This window comes from Schistocerca serialis, chromosome 1 (assembly GCF_023864345.2).
Source record: "Schistocerca serialis cubense isolate TAMUIC-IGC-003099 chromosome 1, iqSchSeri2.2, whole genome shotgun sequence".
In the NCBI taxonomy this organism is placed as follows: Eukaryota; Metazoa; Arthropoda; class Insecta; order Orthoptera; family Acrididae; genus Schistocerca; species Schistocerca serialis.
In genome coordinates this window covers 385,552,596-385,570,292 of record NC_064638.1, presented here as the reverse complement: position 1 = coordinate 385,570,292, position 17,697 = coordinate 385,552,596, and the positions used below count along the sequence as shown (strand labels likewise).

Sequence of the window (17,697 nt, the reverse complement as noted above, 5' to 3'; positions counted from 1 at the left end):
TAACCCCTCTTCATTAAATTTTCCACTGTGGCATTTCGTTCCCCTGTACTCCTAAGTTCTATCGTACAGATGGTTAGAAAATAAGCCTGTTTCATCTGCATTAAAAACTTCGTTGGAACTGCAGCTTTCTATGGTTGATGGAAGATTATTTTTCCATGACTAAACAGTCCCAATTTTTATTCTGCCATCCTCATCTCAAACACATTTGTACACTAAATTGTCAGTTCTTGACCCTTTCGATCCAGCCATTTGATGATTTGAAATCTGTGAGTGCTAACTTTCATACCAAATACGTTGCTTTAGCGCAAACCACAATGGTATACGAGGTGCTATCCAAAATTTTTGGGACTGGTGCTGCCATCTGTTGAAAACCTTACCTTTGGACTAATGGTCACCATCACCCTCGAAGTAGTTCCCATCCGCACGTACACACCAGTCACAGTGCTTCTGCTGCTGGTCAAACGTTTTCTGGAAGTCCTGTTCTTTGAGGGTGTTTATCACCGCCAGCAATGCTTCTTAAATCCTCTCTGGAGTGTCGAACCGACGGCCTTTCAACTTGAGTTTCAGTTTTGCGAAATCACGAGGTGCCAAATCTGGCGAGTACGGTGGGTGGGGTACAACTGCCATGTTGTTTTTTTGCAAAGAAGGTCCTGGTGAGCAAGGACGTGTGACAGGGTGCGTTGTCATGATGCACCAGCCAGTTCCTTTGATGTCAAAGTTCGGGCCGTCGTTGCCACGTTTTCACGGAGCCATCGCTAAATGTCACAGTAGTACATGGAATTCACTGTTTGGTTGGGTGGGACTAATTATTTGTGCACAATTCCCTTGGTATCAAAGAAAACGATGATCATGCTCTTCACTTGGGGAGCCCAGGCTCTTCCAGTGGGAAAATTGTTGCTTTGTCTCTGGGTCATAACAGTAAATGCAGTTGAATCATTGCAAGGGTCTCCGTAGCACTTTTCCTGAAATGCACACAGAATTTGATACACACCCGCTGTTCTGTTCACAGATCCATCATAAAATCACCACACACCAAACACAGAGTATTACGGAAATCACTGTGGACGCCCAACATGTCCTCCCAGCTGAATGCCACTCAGCACACTGACTTATCAGATATGCAGCACCAGTCCGGAAAATTTTGGATTCCACCTTGTATTTGAAGCATGAGCTTATTTAATTCACTTCAATACCGCATTTTCCAGTTCTCAAATCTTACTCTCATGAACTCATCTTCGTTTGCTATATCCTCCTTCCAAACTAGCTGCTTCAGTTATTTTTCATTTGCTCACTATTGTACTTAATTTCGATGGAAAAATGTTCATGCAGTACAAGACGTAAACTATGGCTACTGCGCTTCATATCAACTGCCTACTTCTTAGCACAGACGACGTGGCAATGATCTGTTCTGACAATGCATTACGCATTCCAGATGGAAATGCATTAAGTTCTGTTAGTTTTGACCAGTCTGTAGCCTTTTAAAGGTGTCCTCTGTGCAGACAGCAGCACGTAGGTTGTAGGTCCATTGTCTTGAGGCTGGAATGAACTATTATCAAGGGACTGATGTTATGTAATTAAATAATTCATTCACTCTTTTCTACGGATACCACTCGTATTTATTGTAGCATAATGCAAGAAACTGCAAGTTACGAACATTATCCATGTCACATGTTATTAATGTATTTACTAACTTTATCTTGTGACATCAGTACTTGATTACGTGTTACGGATTCTTAAACTGCTCTAGACTCATTATTCCTGCACAAAATTAGGATTTGACTGATGACATAAGATATATGTCTGTCTGCCATGACTGCCCCTTCTGACCTGATTAAAACTTTACTGAATTTGCATAAAATTGAAATATAACTGTCTGCAGCTGACAACATGTCTGTCCACCATGACTGCCCCTTCAGATCTGATTCGGCAGTGCCACTACTTCACTTGGGAGCCTGATCTAGGTGGGGCTTGAAGACACTTAAAGAACTTTGTTTTGTCATTAGCTTTTGTTTTTAGCTTTGCATGTAATTCTGACTTTTGAAATAACTAGATGACAGCATGCTATTTGTAGATAAATTTAATGCACCATTATTAAAATATTTGAAAGAAAGTTAGCATTTTGATTCTCAGTCTCTGAACATATCAACTGATTGCATTGGTAGGCTGCATATATATTTTTTTACTTTTTTTTTGGGGGGGGGGGGGGGGGGGAGGGGTCCTCACTCAAGAAAGGTGCTGTCTGGTACTGGTACCTCACACTACTGATAACGCCATACGCATGATGCTGCAACCACTTCTGCTCTGAGGAGAGAACCTTGGAGCCGTATGAGTCTCGTACAGATTCCTGTATGGAGGACATAGTGATAGACATCCCTGGGGTTATGAAGCAGCTGAATGGGTTGAAAATAAATAAATCACCAGGTCCTGATGGGGTTCCAATTCGGTTTTACAGAGAGTACTCTATTGCATTGGCTCCTTACTTAGCTTGCATTTATCGCGAATCTCTTGCCCAACGTAAAGTCCCGAGCAACTGGAAAAAAGTGCAGGTGACACCTGTATATAAGAAGGGTAGAAGGACGGATCCTCAAAATTACAGACCAATATCCTTAACATCGGTTTGTTGCAGGGTTCTCGAACATGTTCTCAGTTTGAATATAATGAATTTCCTTGAGACAGAGAAATTGCTATCCATGCATCAGCACGGATTTAGAAAGCATCGCTCCTGCGAAACGTAACTCGCCCTCTTTTCACATGATATCTTGCGAACCATGGATGAAGGGTATCAGACGGATGCCATATTCCTTGACTTCCGGAAAGCGTTTGACTCGGTGCCCCACTGCAGACTCCTAACTAACGTACGAGCACATGGGATTGGTTCCCAAATGTGTGAGTGGCTCGAAGACTTCTTAAGTAATAGAACCCAGTACGTTGTCCCCGATGGTGAGTGTTCATGGGAGGTGAGGGTATCATCTGGAGTGCCCCAGGGAAGTGTGGTAGGTCCGCTGTTGTTTTCTATCTGCATAAATGATCTTTTGGATCGGGTGGATAGCAATGTGCGGCTGTTTGCTGATGATGCTGTGGTGTACGGAAAGATGTCGTCGTTGAGTGACTGTAGAGGATACAAGATGACTTGGACAGGATTTGTGATTGGTGTAAAGAATGGCAGCTAACTCTAAATATGGATAAATGTAAATTAATGCAGATGAATAGGAAAAAGTACCCTGTAATGTTTGAATACTCCATTAGTAGTGTAGCGCTTGACACAGTCACATCGATTAAATATTTGGGCGTAACATTGCAGAGCGATATGAAGTGGGACAAGCATGTAATGGCAGTTGTGGGGAAGGCAGATAGTCGTCTTTGGTTCATTGGTAGAATCTTGGGAAGATGTGGTTCATCTCTAAAGGACACCACTTATAAAACACTAATACGACCTATTCTTGAGTACTGCTCGAGCGTTTGGGATCCCTATCAGGCCGGATTGAGGGAGGACATAGAAGCAATTCAGAGGCGGGCTGCTAGATTTGTTACTGGTAGTTTTGATCATCACACGAGTGTTACGGAAATGCTTCAGGAACTCGGGTGGGAGTCTCTAGAGGAAAGGAGGCGTCTTTTCGTGAATCGCTTCTGAGGAAATTTAGAAAACCAGAGTTGAGGCTGACTGCAGTACAATTTTACTGCCGCCAACTTGTATTTCGCGGAAAGAGCACAAAGATAAGATAAGAGAGATTAGGGCTCGTACAGAGGCATATAGGCAGTCATTTTTCCCTCGTTGTGTTTGGAAGTGGAACAGGGAGAGAAGATGCTAGTTGTGGTACGAGGTACGCTCTGCCACGCACCGCATGGTGGATTGCAGAGTATGTATGTAGATGTAGATGATGTCTGCTAAAGCCAGAAATATCAGCAATAGAAACACACTTCATACATGAATTTTTGCGCGCTTTCTCAATAATGTTCCACTTTTCTTCATTTTTTAACTGTCTTTTTGTCCTTGAAGTATTGGCACTCGGTTTCTTGCGCGCGCGCACGCACACACACACACACACACGGACTGAGAATCACTCAAGTGCTAAATAGGAACAAAGAGTGCCAGTGATTGAGCTGCACACTAATAAATATTTGGTTTATTTTTTGGATACTAGAGAAGTCTTACTGCCAACCTGTAGGTACTACTTTGTCATAACTAGTGTAAAAAACAATCTGTATGACTTCCAGAGCTGCCACCACTGAATAATGCTATATCCCTGCACATATCCACATATCCTGCAAAAATCCTGCACCCACCACTCTCATCTCTCAGCGACAGATGTTGCTGTGGTCCAACAGTACAGATTCCATCAAATCTGAAATCACTAAACAGAGGAGGAGAAGAAATAAACAAGTTGTTTTAACATGCTTTTAATGCAATTGGGAGTGAGACTTCCGAAAACAGTCATATTATTCATTGAAAATGCGGTAACAAGGGACGTACTAATGTGATTCCACTGTAATAGATGTCATCATTGCAATTAGGACAGTGGTAGAAGCCTATTAATCTAAATCATGTCTATGTGACATGATAAATGGGATATACTGTAGCATCTGTTAGTATATAAAGAAAATATATACTGTGGCAAGTTGTCAAATACATTTCTACCCATGTATTGACTCCAATACTTCCAAGTATTTTCAGAGGCTACTATTTTGTCCTATTATAAATACTCATGCTTTGCTCTATTTTTTGAGAAAAGAGAGAGATTGTTGAAGATGGGAGACATCAGTGGATAAATGTAGTGTGCAATTGTCAAAATACCAAATTTTTGAAGAGGTCTCTGCAGCATGTACCAGAACTACCATCAGATTTAATACTTGCAACATGATTATGTACTTGGAAATATTATACTTGCAAGTTAAGGTTTCTAAAAAATGATTCTGTGATTAATTAGTTAATGAAATATTCAGCATTAACTTTTTTCTTAATTTTTAAATCACCTATAGCTGTAACAATGCATACTGCAAATGTAACGGAACTTAAGTGCTTCATTAATTCTAGAGTGTGGGCTTTTATAATAAAGGTTGCAACATATTTGTAGTTCCTAAAACATAACATTAACCACTTCTTGTATTTCATTGTTTGAGTGGACACAAGTCAAATCCGAAATTTAATGATAATCAAAGCATGTGTTTATGTTCTAAAATCTTTCATTGGTTGCTCTATCACGTAGAGGATTAGTGGTGGTTTTATGCCTTCTTGCTATATGTTTATTTTGAAATGCTGTTGGGTATTCAGCTGGATAGTGTCATCCAAATGGTGTAATATTTCGGCAGACTGACTTGTTGGCATCTTCAGGTAGTAATCTTCAGGGCTGCCTGCAGGTAGTAACAAAATATCACACCATCTGGATAATGTCACTTGGCTGAATACCCAGAAAGAATTTCTAAAACAGTTCTAAGGTTACTTTTTATCCATACACCTGAATCATCTACAGAAAGGTAAAATTTGTAGTTTCTGTCATGAATGTGGAAGACCATTAATGTGCATCACAAAGAAAGACAACCGAAAATAGAACCTTTGATTAAACTATGCCTTGGTCCTTCAGATTGTGAGCGCTGTTGCTATGCAATCACCATGGAACCTATATTCTCTGTTGTTATGCAGGTAGAAAGAAAACCATGAATGTGTTGTATTCCATAATATTTTAATTTGCACATGATAATATGATTGTTCACACAAGCAGAAACATTAGCCAGGTCACAAAATATTTACATTGGTAATTGTTTCTGATTTATTGGCTCTAAGTTATTTGCATGTTCTGTTCATCATAATTGCACCCTTTTGCTGTTACACAGAATGGGAAGGTAATGGAAAATATGGCAGTATACTAACCATTTACATGATTTCTTAAGGTTTTTTTTTGTTTAACATGCATACCGTGATTCAACTCTTCTGTGGAGTAGGAGGTATCAAGCAGATGTTATTTCATTTCTTATTTAAAGTTAATTTCAAGAATTTTATGAAAAGGATAGAGTGCTACTCACCATATATTGGAGATGTTGAGTCGTACACAGGCAGAAAAAGCCTACTAAACACACAAGCTTTCAGCCGGTAGGCCTTCTTCCGAAATAGACAACACAGGCAAATGCAGACACAGCTCACACACACATCACCGCTGTCTCCAGCTGCCGAGACCAGACTGTGAGCAACTGTGCATGATGAGAAAGCAGTTAGGGTGGTGGGAGTAGGAGGAGGCAGGGGTGCGGAGGGGGAGGTAGAACAGGTTATGGGTGGTGGACAGTAAAATACTGTTTGTGGGAGCATAGAGGGACGGGATGGGGGACAATGACTAACAAAGGTTGAGGCCATGCAGATTATGGCAATTTACAATATATTGCAGAGAGTTTCCAACAGCACAATTCATAAAAATTAATGTTTGGTAGGAAGGATCTAGGTGCCACATGCTGTGAAGCAGTCATTAACGTGAAGAATGTTGTGTTGGGCAGTGTGTTCAGCAGCTGGGTGATCCAGCTGTTTCTTGGCCACAGTTTGTCACTAGCCATTCATGCAGACAGCCAGTTTGCTGGTTGTTATGCCCATGTAAAATGAAGCACAGTGGTTGCAGTTTAGCGTTTAGATCACATGACTGGTTTCACAGATAGCCCTGCTTATGACCACACTGCAGTAGGTGACATTGGGGGGATGTGTGGGACAGATCTTGCATCTTGGTCTATTACAAGCATATGAGCCGTGAGACAAGGGAGTGAGAACAGGGTTTATGTGGGGATGGATCAGTATATTAGGTGGACAGCAGAATACAGCTGTGAGAAGGGTGGGGAGGATAGTGTGTAGGACATTCCTCATTTCAGGGTACGATGAGAGACAGACAAAACATTGGCAGAGAATCGAATTCAGTTACTCCAGTCTTGGGTGGTTCTGAATCACAAGGTGAATGCTCCTCTGTGGTTGTATGGTCTCCAGTCAACCACCACCTCCGAAACCCCCACTTATGGCCACAGAGGAGCCTTCCCCTTGTGGGTCAGAACCATCCAGGACTGGAGTGACCAAACCACATTCTCCGCCAGGGCTTCAACTACCTCTTGTTGTGCCCTGAAATGAGGAATATTCTACCCACTATCCTTCTCACCCCTCCCACAGTGGTATTCTGCCGTCACCGAACCTACGCGATATACTCATCCATCCCTAAACAACCCCTGCTCCCAGCTCCTTACCTCATGGCTCATACCCCTGTACTAGAACTAGATGCAAGAACTGTCCCATACATCCTCACACCACCTGCTACTCCAGCACAGTCACAAGCATCACCTATCCATCAAAGGCAGGGCTGTGAAACAAGTTACGTGATCTACAAGTTAAGCTGCAACCACCATGCTGCATTCTATGCGGGCATGACAACCAACAAGCTGTCTGCCCACATGAATGGCCACCTACAAACTGTGGCCAAGAGACAGCTGGACCAACTATTTGCTGAGCACAAAGCCCGACACAACATTATTCATTTTAATGACTGTTTCACAGCCTGTGCCATCGGGATCCTTCCTACCAACACCAGTTTTTATGAATTGTGCAGGTGGAAACACACTCTGCAATACATCCTACATTCTCGTAACCCCCTGGCCTCAATCTTTGTCAATTGTTGTCCTACACCCACCTATCCCCTCCCCTGTTCCCACTCCACAGCCTCCTATTCCACAAGAACACCTGCAGTCTGTTTACTTCTCTTGTTTTCCACTAGCCCTTCCCCCGTCCTGCCCTCCCTTAAGCATCCCGACTGCACCTAGCTGGCCTACCCTCTCTACACCTCATCCCTGTATCCTCCCCCACCTGCCCCCACCAGTAAGTAACCAGCTCTCCCTCCCCCTTCCCACCCCAGCCTCCTCCTTATCCCCACCAAACAGTCTGCTTCTCCCATCATGCGCAGTTGCTCACAGTCTGGCACTAGCAGGCAGAGACAAGTGATGTGTGTATGAGCGAGCTGCGTTTGTGTGTGTGTGTGTGTGTGTGTGTGTGTGTGTGTGTGTGTGTGTGTGTGTGTGTGTGTTTTTCAGGAGGAGGCCTTCTGTCCGACAGCTTACATGTTTAGTAGTCTTTTTGTTGTGCCTTTCTGCGTCTCTGCATCTCCACTATGAGGTGAGTAACAATCTATCTTTTTCATAATATTTTTATTATTCCATCTTGAATTTTTCATTGTTAAAGTTAGTTTGTAAGCCATTGCATTATTTACCTCACTGGGTAGGTAGTCAAAGATTTTTATGGCTGAATACCTTACTCTTTCCTGTCAAAATTATTTAACTGAGTGGATAAAAAATCTACTCACCAAGTGGTGGCAGAGCACACACATAAAAGATGGTTGTAAGTGGCAAGCTTACAGAGCCAGAGTCCTTCAGGCAGAAGGGTTGAAGGTGAAGGAAAAGGACTGGAGAGGTATAGGAAAAGGGGTAGATTTCCGGAGAGTTGCCCAGAACTGGGGGTCAGAGGAGACTTACCGTATGAGGTGAGAAGGAAAGACTGATACTGTACGGTAAGTCTCCCCTGACCTGCGGTTCTGGATGACTTTCTCAAAATCTACACCTTTCCTTAGGCCGGTATTACAATATCAAATTTCTTTGTCCAATATCTTTGTCAAAGATATTTGATAGTGTAATAGGGACTTTGTCAAATGTCGTCCGATATTTGATCAAATCTAAGGCCTCGCTGTATATTTGATCAAAGAAACCGCTTGTCTTCTGTTCACTGCAATGTGAAATGTTACCACATGGAGCGCTAGCATCGCTGCAGCGTTCTGTCGTCTGTAGTGTTTTTATAACCATTGCCGGTAAATACAATTGGTGTGTGCCGACAACTACAAAATTAATAGAGATGTCTGAAGCTGATGAGGCGCTTTACAACGTGAGGCACCCTGAATACAAAAATAGATTAAGAAGATTGGAGACCTAACCTGACCTAACCTAACCTAACCTAAAATAGCCCTCTCCTGTAGCAAGGAATCGGAGTGTTATAATGAGCCTGTCTTCTGAAGATGTAGCAGTTCTTAAGTGAATATTGTGCTTTGTGATATGAGGATACACTTCATTGAGCACATACAGAAGTGTATGCTCATCCATTCTTAAGTAATTGATGTACGACTTGACGTCTTCCACTGTAAGCTCACGTAACAAGTTTTGTTGAATGCTTTTATCGTGTCGTCGTAAAACCCACGGCCTCACCCAGATTAGATTAGTTTTTCGTTCCATAGATCCATGCTGAGGAGATCCTCGTGGATGTGGAACATGTCGATTTTTCTAAGCTGAAATAACAATACTAATAGTATGAATAAATACAATACTTCATTTGTTTCTATTAAAAATTTCGCCAATGCAGTAGATGGAGTTGGCCAGTAGTAAGTCTTTCAGGCTCCTTTTAAACTGATCTTTATTTCTAACTAATTTTTTTATGTTTGCTGTCAAATTATTGAAGATGAGTGTTCCTGAGTAGTGGACCCCTTTTTGAACTAAAGTAAGTGCTTTTAAGTCCTTGTGCAGATCATTTTTGTTCCTGGTATTGTATGTATGAACTGAGTTGTTTGTTGGAAAAAGAGATATATTATTTACGACAAATTTCATTAAGAAGTAAATATACTGAGAGGGCAGTAGTTAGTATACCCAGTTCTTTGAAGAGGTTTCTGCAGGAGGTCCGTGAATTTACTCCACAAATAATACGTATTACATGCTTTTGGACCTTGAAAACTTTTGTTTGACTTCAAGATTTATCCCAAAATATTATCCCATATGACATTATGGAATGAAAGTATGCAAGCTTTTTCATTTTTATGTTGCCTATGTCTGCTAACACTCGAATTGCAAATACAGATTTGTTAAGGCCTTTCTGCAGTTCTGTGGTGTGCTCCTCCCAACTGAATTTATTATCAAGTTGTAATCCCAGGACTTTTAAAACTGTCAACCTCGTATGTATGGTTCCATTTTTTCCCCCACTTCTTTTCCGCATGTGCACACAATGCAATTGGAGTACGTAGAACTGCTGCGGTTAATAACAAGTTGTTGTCAGCCATCTTGAACTTTGACGAAAAATTTGATGACAGTGTAAAACCCCTTCTAGCGCTATGTCAAAGATCTTTGTCAAATATATTGGACGGAATATTGGATCACATCTTTGATCAAATCTTTGACAAAGAAATTTCAGTGTAATACCGGCCTTAGACCTCTCCTGTCCTTTTCCTTCACCCCTCTTCCTTTCCCTTCAACCCTTCTGCCTGAAGGAGGACCCACTGGCTCTGAAAGCTTGCCAATTACAACCATCTTTTTTAACAGTGTGTTCTGCTGCCGCTTGGTGAGTAGATTTTTTTATCCATCCAATTAAATAATTTTGTCAATAATTGATTGTTTTCATTGTTACTCCTTTCTGTGGAACACTCAAACTGAGTGATAGATATTTTTAAATATTTCTCCTCTTAGTATTATGTCTTTTGTTTTGAAAGTATGGTTGATTGTGGACAGGATGTGTTACCCTTATTATATGCTACTGTTCACTACAGCAGAATATGATGCCATAAGACATAAGTGAACAAAAATGGGAAAAAAACATCCACTTTTTGTTTTGGTATCCAAATGCTGATACTATTCATAATGCAAAAGTCGTAGAGTATAAACATTTAGGATGGTCTGTAACAGAAGATTTCCAATTCAGGTTCTTATCAGTATCAACACTTAGAAATTTATATGGGTATGTTAAGGGTTCTTGTGTACATTTATTTATTTATTCATTTTTTCCCAGTAGGTTCCAGGATGTGGTAAGTAATCACACTGGTTGATAATTGTTAACATGTCAACTACACTCGTGCTCATAAATTAAGGATAATGCTGTTATGTGGTGAAACAACGCTCTGGTGGGCGGTTTGTGGGTTTAAATCACCTCGGGGTGTGACCATGTGGTGCATTTGACCTGCGGTCGTCGCATGGTGGTGCTGGCAGCAGTCCACATATGCAGAGATGTGTCTGTGCATGTCAGAGTACGGTGCAATGAGTAAGTGTGCAGACATTTTCAGTTGTGCTAATGGTGACTGTGTGTTGAAAATGGTTCAAAGAACACATATTGATGATGTTATGAGGGGTAGAATGCTAGGGCGACTGGAGGCTGGTCAAACACATCAGGTCGTAGCACGGCCCCTCCATGTGCCACAAAGTGTGATGTCAAGATTATGGCAACGATTCCAGCAGACAGGAAAGTGTCCAGGCGCTACAGTATGTCCGCCTTTTGAGGGGTGATGCATGATAACGCACGGCCCCACTGAGCTGCTATTGTGGAGGAGTACCTTGAAACAGAAGATATCAGGCAAATGGAGTGGCCTGTCTGTTCTCCAGACCTAAACCCCATCGAGCACACTCTCGATCGATGTATTGCTGCACGTCTTCAAACTCCTACGACACTTCAGGAGCTCCGACAGGCACTGGTGCAAGAATGGGAGGCTATACCCCAGCAGCTGCTCGACCACCTGATCCAGAGTATGCCAACCCGTTGTGAGGCCTGTGTACGTATGCATGGTGATCATATCCCATATTGATGTCGGGGTACATGCACAAGAAAGAGTGGTGTTTTGTAGCACTTGTGTTTCGGGCGGTTTTCTCAACTTATCACCAATACCGTGGACTTACAGATCTGTGTTGTGTGTGTTGCCTATGTGCCTATGCTATTAGTGCCAGTTTTGTATAGTGGCACCACATTCTGCAGTTATCCTTAATTTATGAGCATGAGTGTACTTTTATTGTGAAGTGGACTGACAACTCCAGGATAGCACATTTCAGCCTGTCTGAAGAAAGCCCCTGAGGTAGTGATGTCGAGGGAAATATAGCTGGTTGAGTCCTTTCTTAAATCATAAATTTTTCGTACCAAGCATATTTCTCTGCACTAAATGATTGACTTTATATACAACCTCCTTGAAAATTACTGGTAGTAATGCATAATTATTTGCTGTTATTTTATTTACTTTTTGTTGAAGTGGCCTGACAACACCTTATTCAAGACTGACATGGAAAATACCTATATGAAAAGGTTCATTAAAGAAGTAATAAAATGTATTACAAAGTTCACTTGAGTAACATGATTATTTTAGTACTGGTCTCACTACGACACCATAAATATTGTCATAAAATTTTGTCTTGTTTCTTTTTTATTATTATAGTCATAGTTTTTAACACGTGATTCTGCTGCCAAGATTACCATTACTTATGAAGTATGAAAAATAGAAAGGCAAGGTTCACTAGAGTAAACAAAATTGTGCCAGGAACTTAAATATAGTCCTTATTTTAGCATTAATGGAAATGGATAATTAACTGTTTCAGTTGTAAATAGTTTTATCGGTTCAAAATCATAACTGGTTTCAGGGGATATAAGCCCATCTTCAGCTGTACAAGACTGCAAATGGAAAATGGAGATAATTATACTTTGTTCGTTCCCCTTTTGCAGTCTTGTGCACATGAAGATGGGCTTATAATCGTCCAAAACTGGTTGTGATTTTGAACCAATAAAACTATTATCAGTTGAAGCAGTTAATTATATGATTGAACCATGAAGTGCAGTTGTGGATGTCCTTTGAACTAAATCTTATTTTATAATTAAATTTGACATAACAATGCCATTCTGGTGAAACTGGTGAGCTAAGGCTATTCTATTCATAATATGTTATCCAAACATTAGAAACCAACATAAACTCCAAATTTGATTGTGCTCTGTGTTAGTATTACTTAACTGTTTATACCTTTGCTGTAACTATAAGTTACATTTCTAATGTTTTTCTGAAATTAATGCTTATCTCATCCTTAAAATTTCAGCACATTTCTGACACTTTTTGGTTGACAAAATTTTGATCACTATAAAATGAAACTTGTTACTGAAATTGTTAGAAAATGATGTATATGCCTTAATTGAGTTTACAGATATCCCAGTTACACCCCCATCCTTCTGCATGCTGTGGAATTATGGTACCACGATCCTCAGGTTACCACGCCAGTTCTCAAATTGTTTGCAGAGTTAGTACAAAATAGATCACAAAGGTTACAATTCGACGTATCCTCTCCCAATGGTATCCTGCTATTCAGAGAGGCAAGCAAAGTAATATGCAGCTATGGTAAGACATTTTTCATTTCAATACCTTTTCTCAAAACATTTGTATGTTACCATTCATAATTTAGGTTTTTAAATCATTCATTTTATGTTACGTAAGTGATATTTTTAAGGAGAGTTGAGCTGTTGTGACTAACTGTGACCATGCAGTACACACCATTGTTAAAAGCTGTAATAAATGTGAATATTTACCAATATTTTGAAAAGTATAGTTGCTGCTCACCCCCCCCCCCCCTCCCCCCACCCTCCCTCCTCCTATAGCAGAGTTGCTGACTCACAGATAGGTGCAGTAAAAAGACTGACAGTTAGTGAGCTTTTGGTCAGAAAGGCCTCCTTCAGAAATAGATGACGGGGCACGTGCATGTGCGCACACACAAATGCAAGTGACCACAGTCTCTGGCTGCTGAGGCCAGCCTCCCATCCCCCACCTCCTTCTCACAAGACTGGCAATCTACGTCTTGTGATCTGTTTTTCTGCGAAAGCAGAACTGACATAATGGCCATCTGATCCCTTTTGGTGTTGTGAGGGTCATACTCAAACCCCATCATGTATTAGGATTAGTCTCTTCACTCATTTTTAAATAAGAAAAGAAAACAACAAGCAACATAAAGCCAACCGGAGTACACAAAATATTTGGTAAAGACTACAGTGCATTTGTTTGCTGAGTTTGGTAGTGTTGTAAACATGGTGCTTCAGGTCCTACCTCTTCCAGTATCTTAAGCAACCGTAGTTGAAAACACTCCCCACCTAAAACTGTCACATAGTATGTTCACGTTTGTATACATGTACTCTAGCTTGAAAAATGATCTGCCCTAAACCTGCTGAAGTTGTTAGTCTTGCTTATGTGCCTGCTGATGACTCAATGCCATTACTATTCGGCAAGTTGTTAGCTTTACCTGTAAATTATTTACATTCTACAAGAACTTCCCATACCATATTTGTAATATTTTTAAATTTTGTTAGATATCTTAATTTTGCTATTCCAGAAACTTGGGTCCTGTATCATCATACTGATTCTGACATTTCTCACTTCATGGGTATTTTCCAGGCAATGCTCAGTGATGCCCTATTTGCTTCGCTATTTCATTTGAAGGTGTCACTGATGTTTCCCACATACAACCTTCCACAGTGACGTAACATACTAAATGGAATTGCTTCACATGTGGAAATCCCACAGTACTTCAAGTTAACTGCCTGACACCTTCAGTGATAGTTGCTGGTGACGTTTGGCAGGTTATACTTGCTGGTGTCCACACGGGAGTGGTTGTCTATTACGCATTACTTTACTCAATGGAATTTTTATCTCACAATGTGAAACAGAATTTTAGTAAACAGAGGACATTAATACTGCATAATCAATTTGACATATAACCAGGTAAAGAATGTAAGTAGATTATGATATGTAAGGCTTTCCGTATGCTGTTTGCACTTCAATTCCCTCACTGCCTTTAGCAGTTTATTTTTCCTCGTTTGTTACATGGTAGGCTTTCAAAGCACATGCCGACTTCGGCAAGTCTCAACATCACCATGAGCATCTCCGAAGATGTCCAGCACAGCTGTGCAAAATTCAGGAACTGAAAAGTTTCTTCAACGAAGGCCATACAACCATCAGCAGCTATGAGATCTGGTTGTGAAAGCCTTCATTGTATGAATATTGTAGATCTTCAGCAAGCTGTTCCAAGAAAGTTTGAAATATTGTTAGATCGAATTGCATATAGATTTGTTGGCAGACTGTTTCTCTGTGGTGTTTCTTTCATCTATAGGTACATTCATTTCCTTAGCTAAAACTGCGATTACTAAATATTTTGATAATCAGTATCCATAGATAGCCTCAAGCTTGCTTGTTTTAATTTTTCTATTCTTTCTTGTTTAAGAAAGAAATAAAAGTATAGCTATGAATACAAATGATAAATTCAAATGACTTATAAATTGTACCTCAGCAATTCATTAACTCCATTTGCTTGTAGCTGAGATAAGTATTGAGTAACTCTTACTGTTTTCTTTTTCTGTTTTAACAGGAACGCACATATTAAATGTGGATGTACCAAAAGACCAGATATACCCAATGAAACTGAAAGGAATTTCTATATGTTTTTCAATGCTGAAAGCTGCTCTGTGTGGTAGTTATGTTAATTTTGGTGTTTTTCGATTGTATGGTGATGAAGCCCTTGATAATGCTCTCAATACATTCGTGAAGCTATTACTGTCAATACCGCAGTCAGATCTGTTGGTAAGTGACTTTTTTTCAAGTTTGTGTTTTCAGAGTAGAAAACACACACACACACACACACACACACACACACACACACACACACACTGAGGCACCAGTTACTTAGGATGTAAGATGGAGTTACCAAAAAAAAAGTGCAGTAAATTTTATAATATCTGCGACAATGGAATCAGATGTCAAATGAGACAACTCTGTGGAGTTGTATACATGACATACAATGTCCATTAATGTAACATCTGCTAGCAGTCAGTGTTGGTTGAGTACATGACTATTTTTAGCATGTTTCATTAGTTGTTAAGTGTATTCATATTTCTAAGACTGACATAAGGTATAGACTGCTGCTTTCTCAGTTTTATTATATCCCTACTGTTTATCTTCCAATGATATCTTAATATTTACTAATGACGTAACTGGATCAATAAAAAATTTACTCAGTAAGCACTAGCAGGAGAACCCACATACATATAAAGGTACTGAAATTTGCAAGCTTTCAGACCCAGTGGCTCCTTTTTCTGGCAGAAAGGTTGAAAGGGAAGGAAGAGGGGTTTAGGGAAAGGATTGGTGAGGCTTAGGAAATGTGGAGAGTTCAGAAAAGTTGCTCAGAACCCTGGTTCAGGGGAGACTTACTGGACAAGATGAGAAGGAAAGACTTAATCAGTCGCTTGCTGAGTAGATCTTTTTGTCTATCCAATTACATTTTATTTCCAAAAATTATGTTCATTGATATTTACTTAATTATGTTGTTTTTCAAAGAAAATTGTTTACTTTACTGTAACATTAGATGCATATTTACAATATATTTCTGTTTGTCACGCAACTAAACAACAAACTGCTACTTGTCATCAGTGCTGTATTAAGCCAGTTCATGGCTCATAGACAGTGCTAAGAAGAGGCCCTTGGTTTGCTTTAGTCTCAAAGTTTAGGACATAAAACAAAACAGCTCTTTACAAAAAAAAAAATTCTCTGAATTTAATTTGGACAAATTTACAGATATCACTTGTCAAATCTTTGTCTCTAAGCAGGTCACACTCAGTGTTCATTAATGTGAGCTCGCAGGGACATTCTTGTGCGATGGGTCCTTAACTCATATTTAACATGCTTTAATGTTAAAACAGTACATTCTCCACGGCAGTTACTGATCATCAAGGACAAGTAGATGCATAAGACTATTTCTACATCTGGGAAACACGATTCTAGTAAATTTTCCATCAAAAGTTTATAAAACTACGTTCCAGGATCTCGTACTTTTTGCAGTTGATAGCAGCAACCACATCTGCTTTGAGCAGTTCAGCAAACTGCATCAGTTTGTCCCTAGGCTTTCTTCCAAATTGTCCGGGTAAGCATTGGCATTAAGATCTTTTCCGCTGTTAAAGACTTAAATTGCTGAAGTATTCCAGTTACACTAGTTACTTCATGGTACACTTCCATGCATTTAGCTAATGCAGGCAGCACATTATCAGTTATGACAATAAACACCTGAATTTCAAAACGTTGTCCAGGCTTTGAGTATAGTAGAGCCGCTGAAATGGTTGCACTTTCTATTTTGCTTGTGTCGTCGTGAAGTCTGTTGCTTTGTTTGTTACACCAGGTCAGCATTTGGGCTTTTACTTCAGTATCTGAAAATGTGAACTGCATTGCTTGGATGTAACCATGTAAAAATTTATAAAGGGCATATCCCATGTTAAGATCGTGATCAGATGACTGCAGCAAAGTGCTAGTTGCTTGCATGCGCTGTTGGATTTTGTTCCAAGCAATAGTCATTTTTCCCAGACTGAGCAAGTTGGTGCAGTGGTTAGCACACTGGTCTCACATTGGGAAGGACAGCAATTCTAACCTTTGTTCAGCCGTCCTGATTTAGGTTTTCCGTGATTTCCCAAAATCTCTTCAGGCAAATGCCAGAGTGGTTCCTTTGAAAGGGCAGGGCCGACTTCCTTCCCTGTCCTTCCCTAATCTGACGGGACCGATGACATCACTGTTTGGCCCCGCCTCCCGAGTCAACCAAGCAACTGTTTTTTTTCCCATTTCAAAGTTATCTATCTTCAAAACTAGTCTTTAAGCCTGATTACAACACTCTACCTTTCGATTTAAGTTTTTATGTACATAATCTAAAACTTTTTTATTAGTGGTAAAATTTCATACAAATGCATTTGTAGCATCTGCTCGGACAGACCACCTAGTTCAGAATTGGAATTTTTGAAGTAGTTTATTTCATTGTTTTCAAAAGAAGACCCCCATCAATAGGTATAAATGGAAAAAAATGTAAAAGGCTTTCAACGAAGTAGAAGAAAAATTATGTTTGTGTACAACATTCTGTAGCACACATGACAGCCAAATTTAATGAATGTACAAAGTAAGG

At 40.1% G+C, this 17,697-nt stretch overlaps 1 protein-coding gene across 4 annotated transcripts in view; it reads left to right on the top strand.

Moving 5' to 3' along the window:
• The window catches only part of LOC126470994 (exportin-7), a 244,019-nt gene that overhangs the window by 185,117 nt on the left and 41,205 nt on the right, over nucleotides 1-17,697 (top strand). For all 4 annotated transcript variants that reach the window (XM_050099047.1, XM_050099056.1, XM_050099063.1 and 1 more), the window contains exons 16-17: nucleotides 12,925-13,115; nucleotides 15,130-15,341. In XM_050099047.1, the coding sequence (XP_049955004.1) occupies nucleotides 12,925-13,115; nucleotides 15,130-15,341 (403 nt within the window). The remainder of the gene's footprint in view (nucleotides 1-12,924; nucleotides 13,116-15,129; nucleotides 15,342-17,697) is intronic.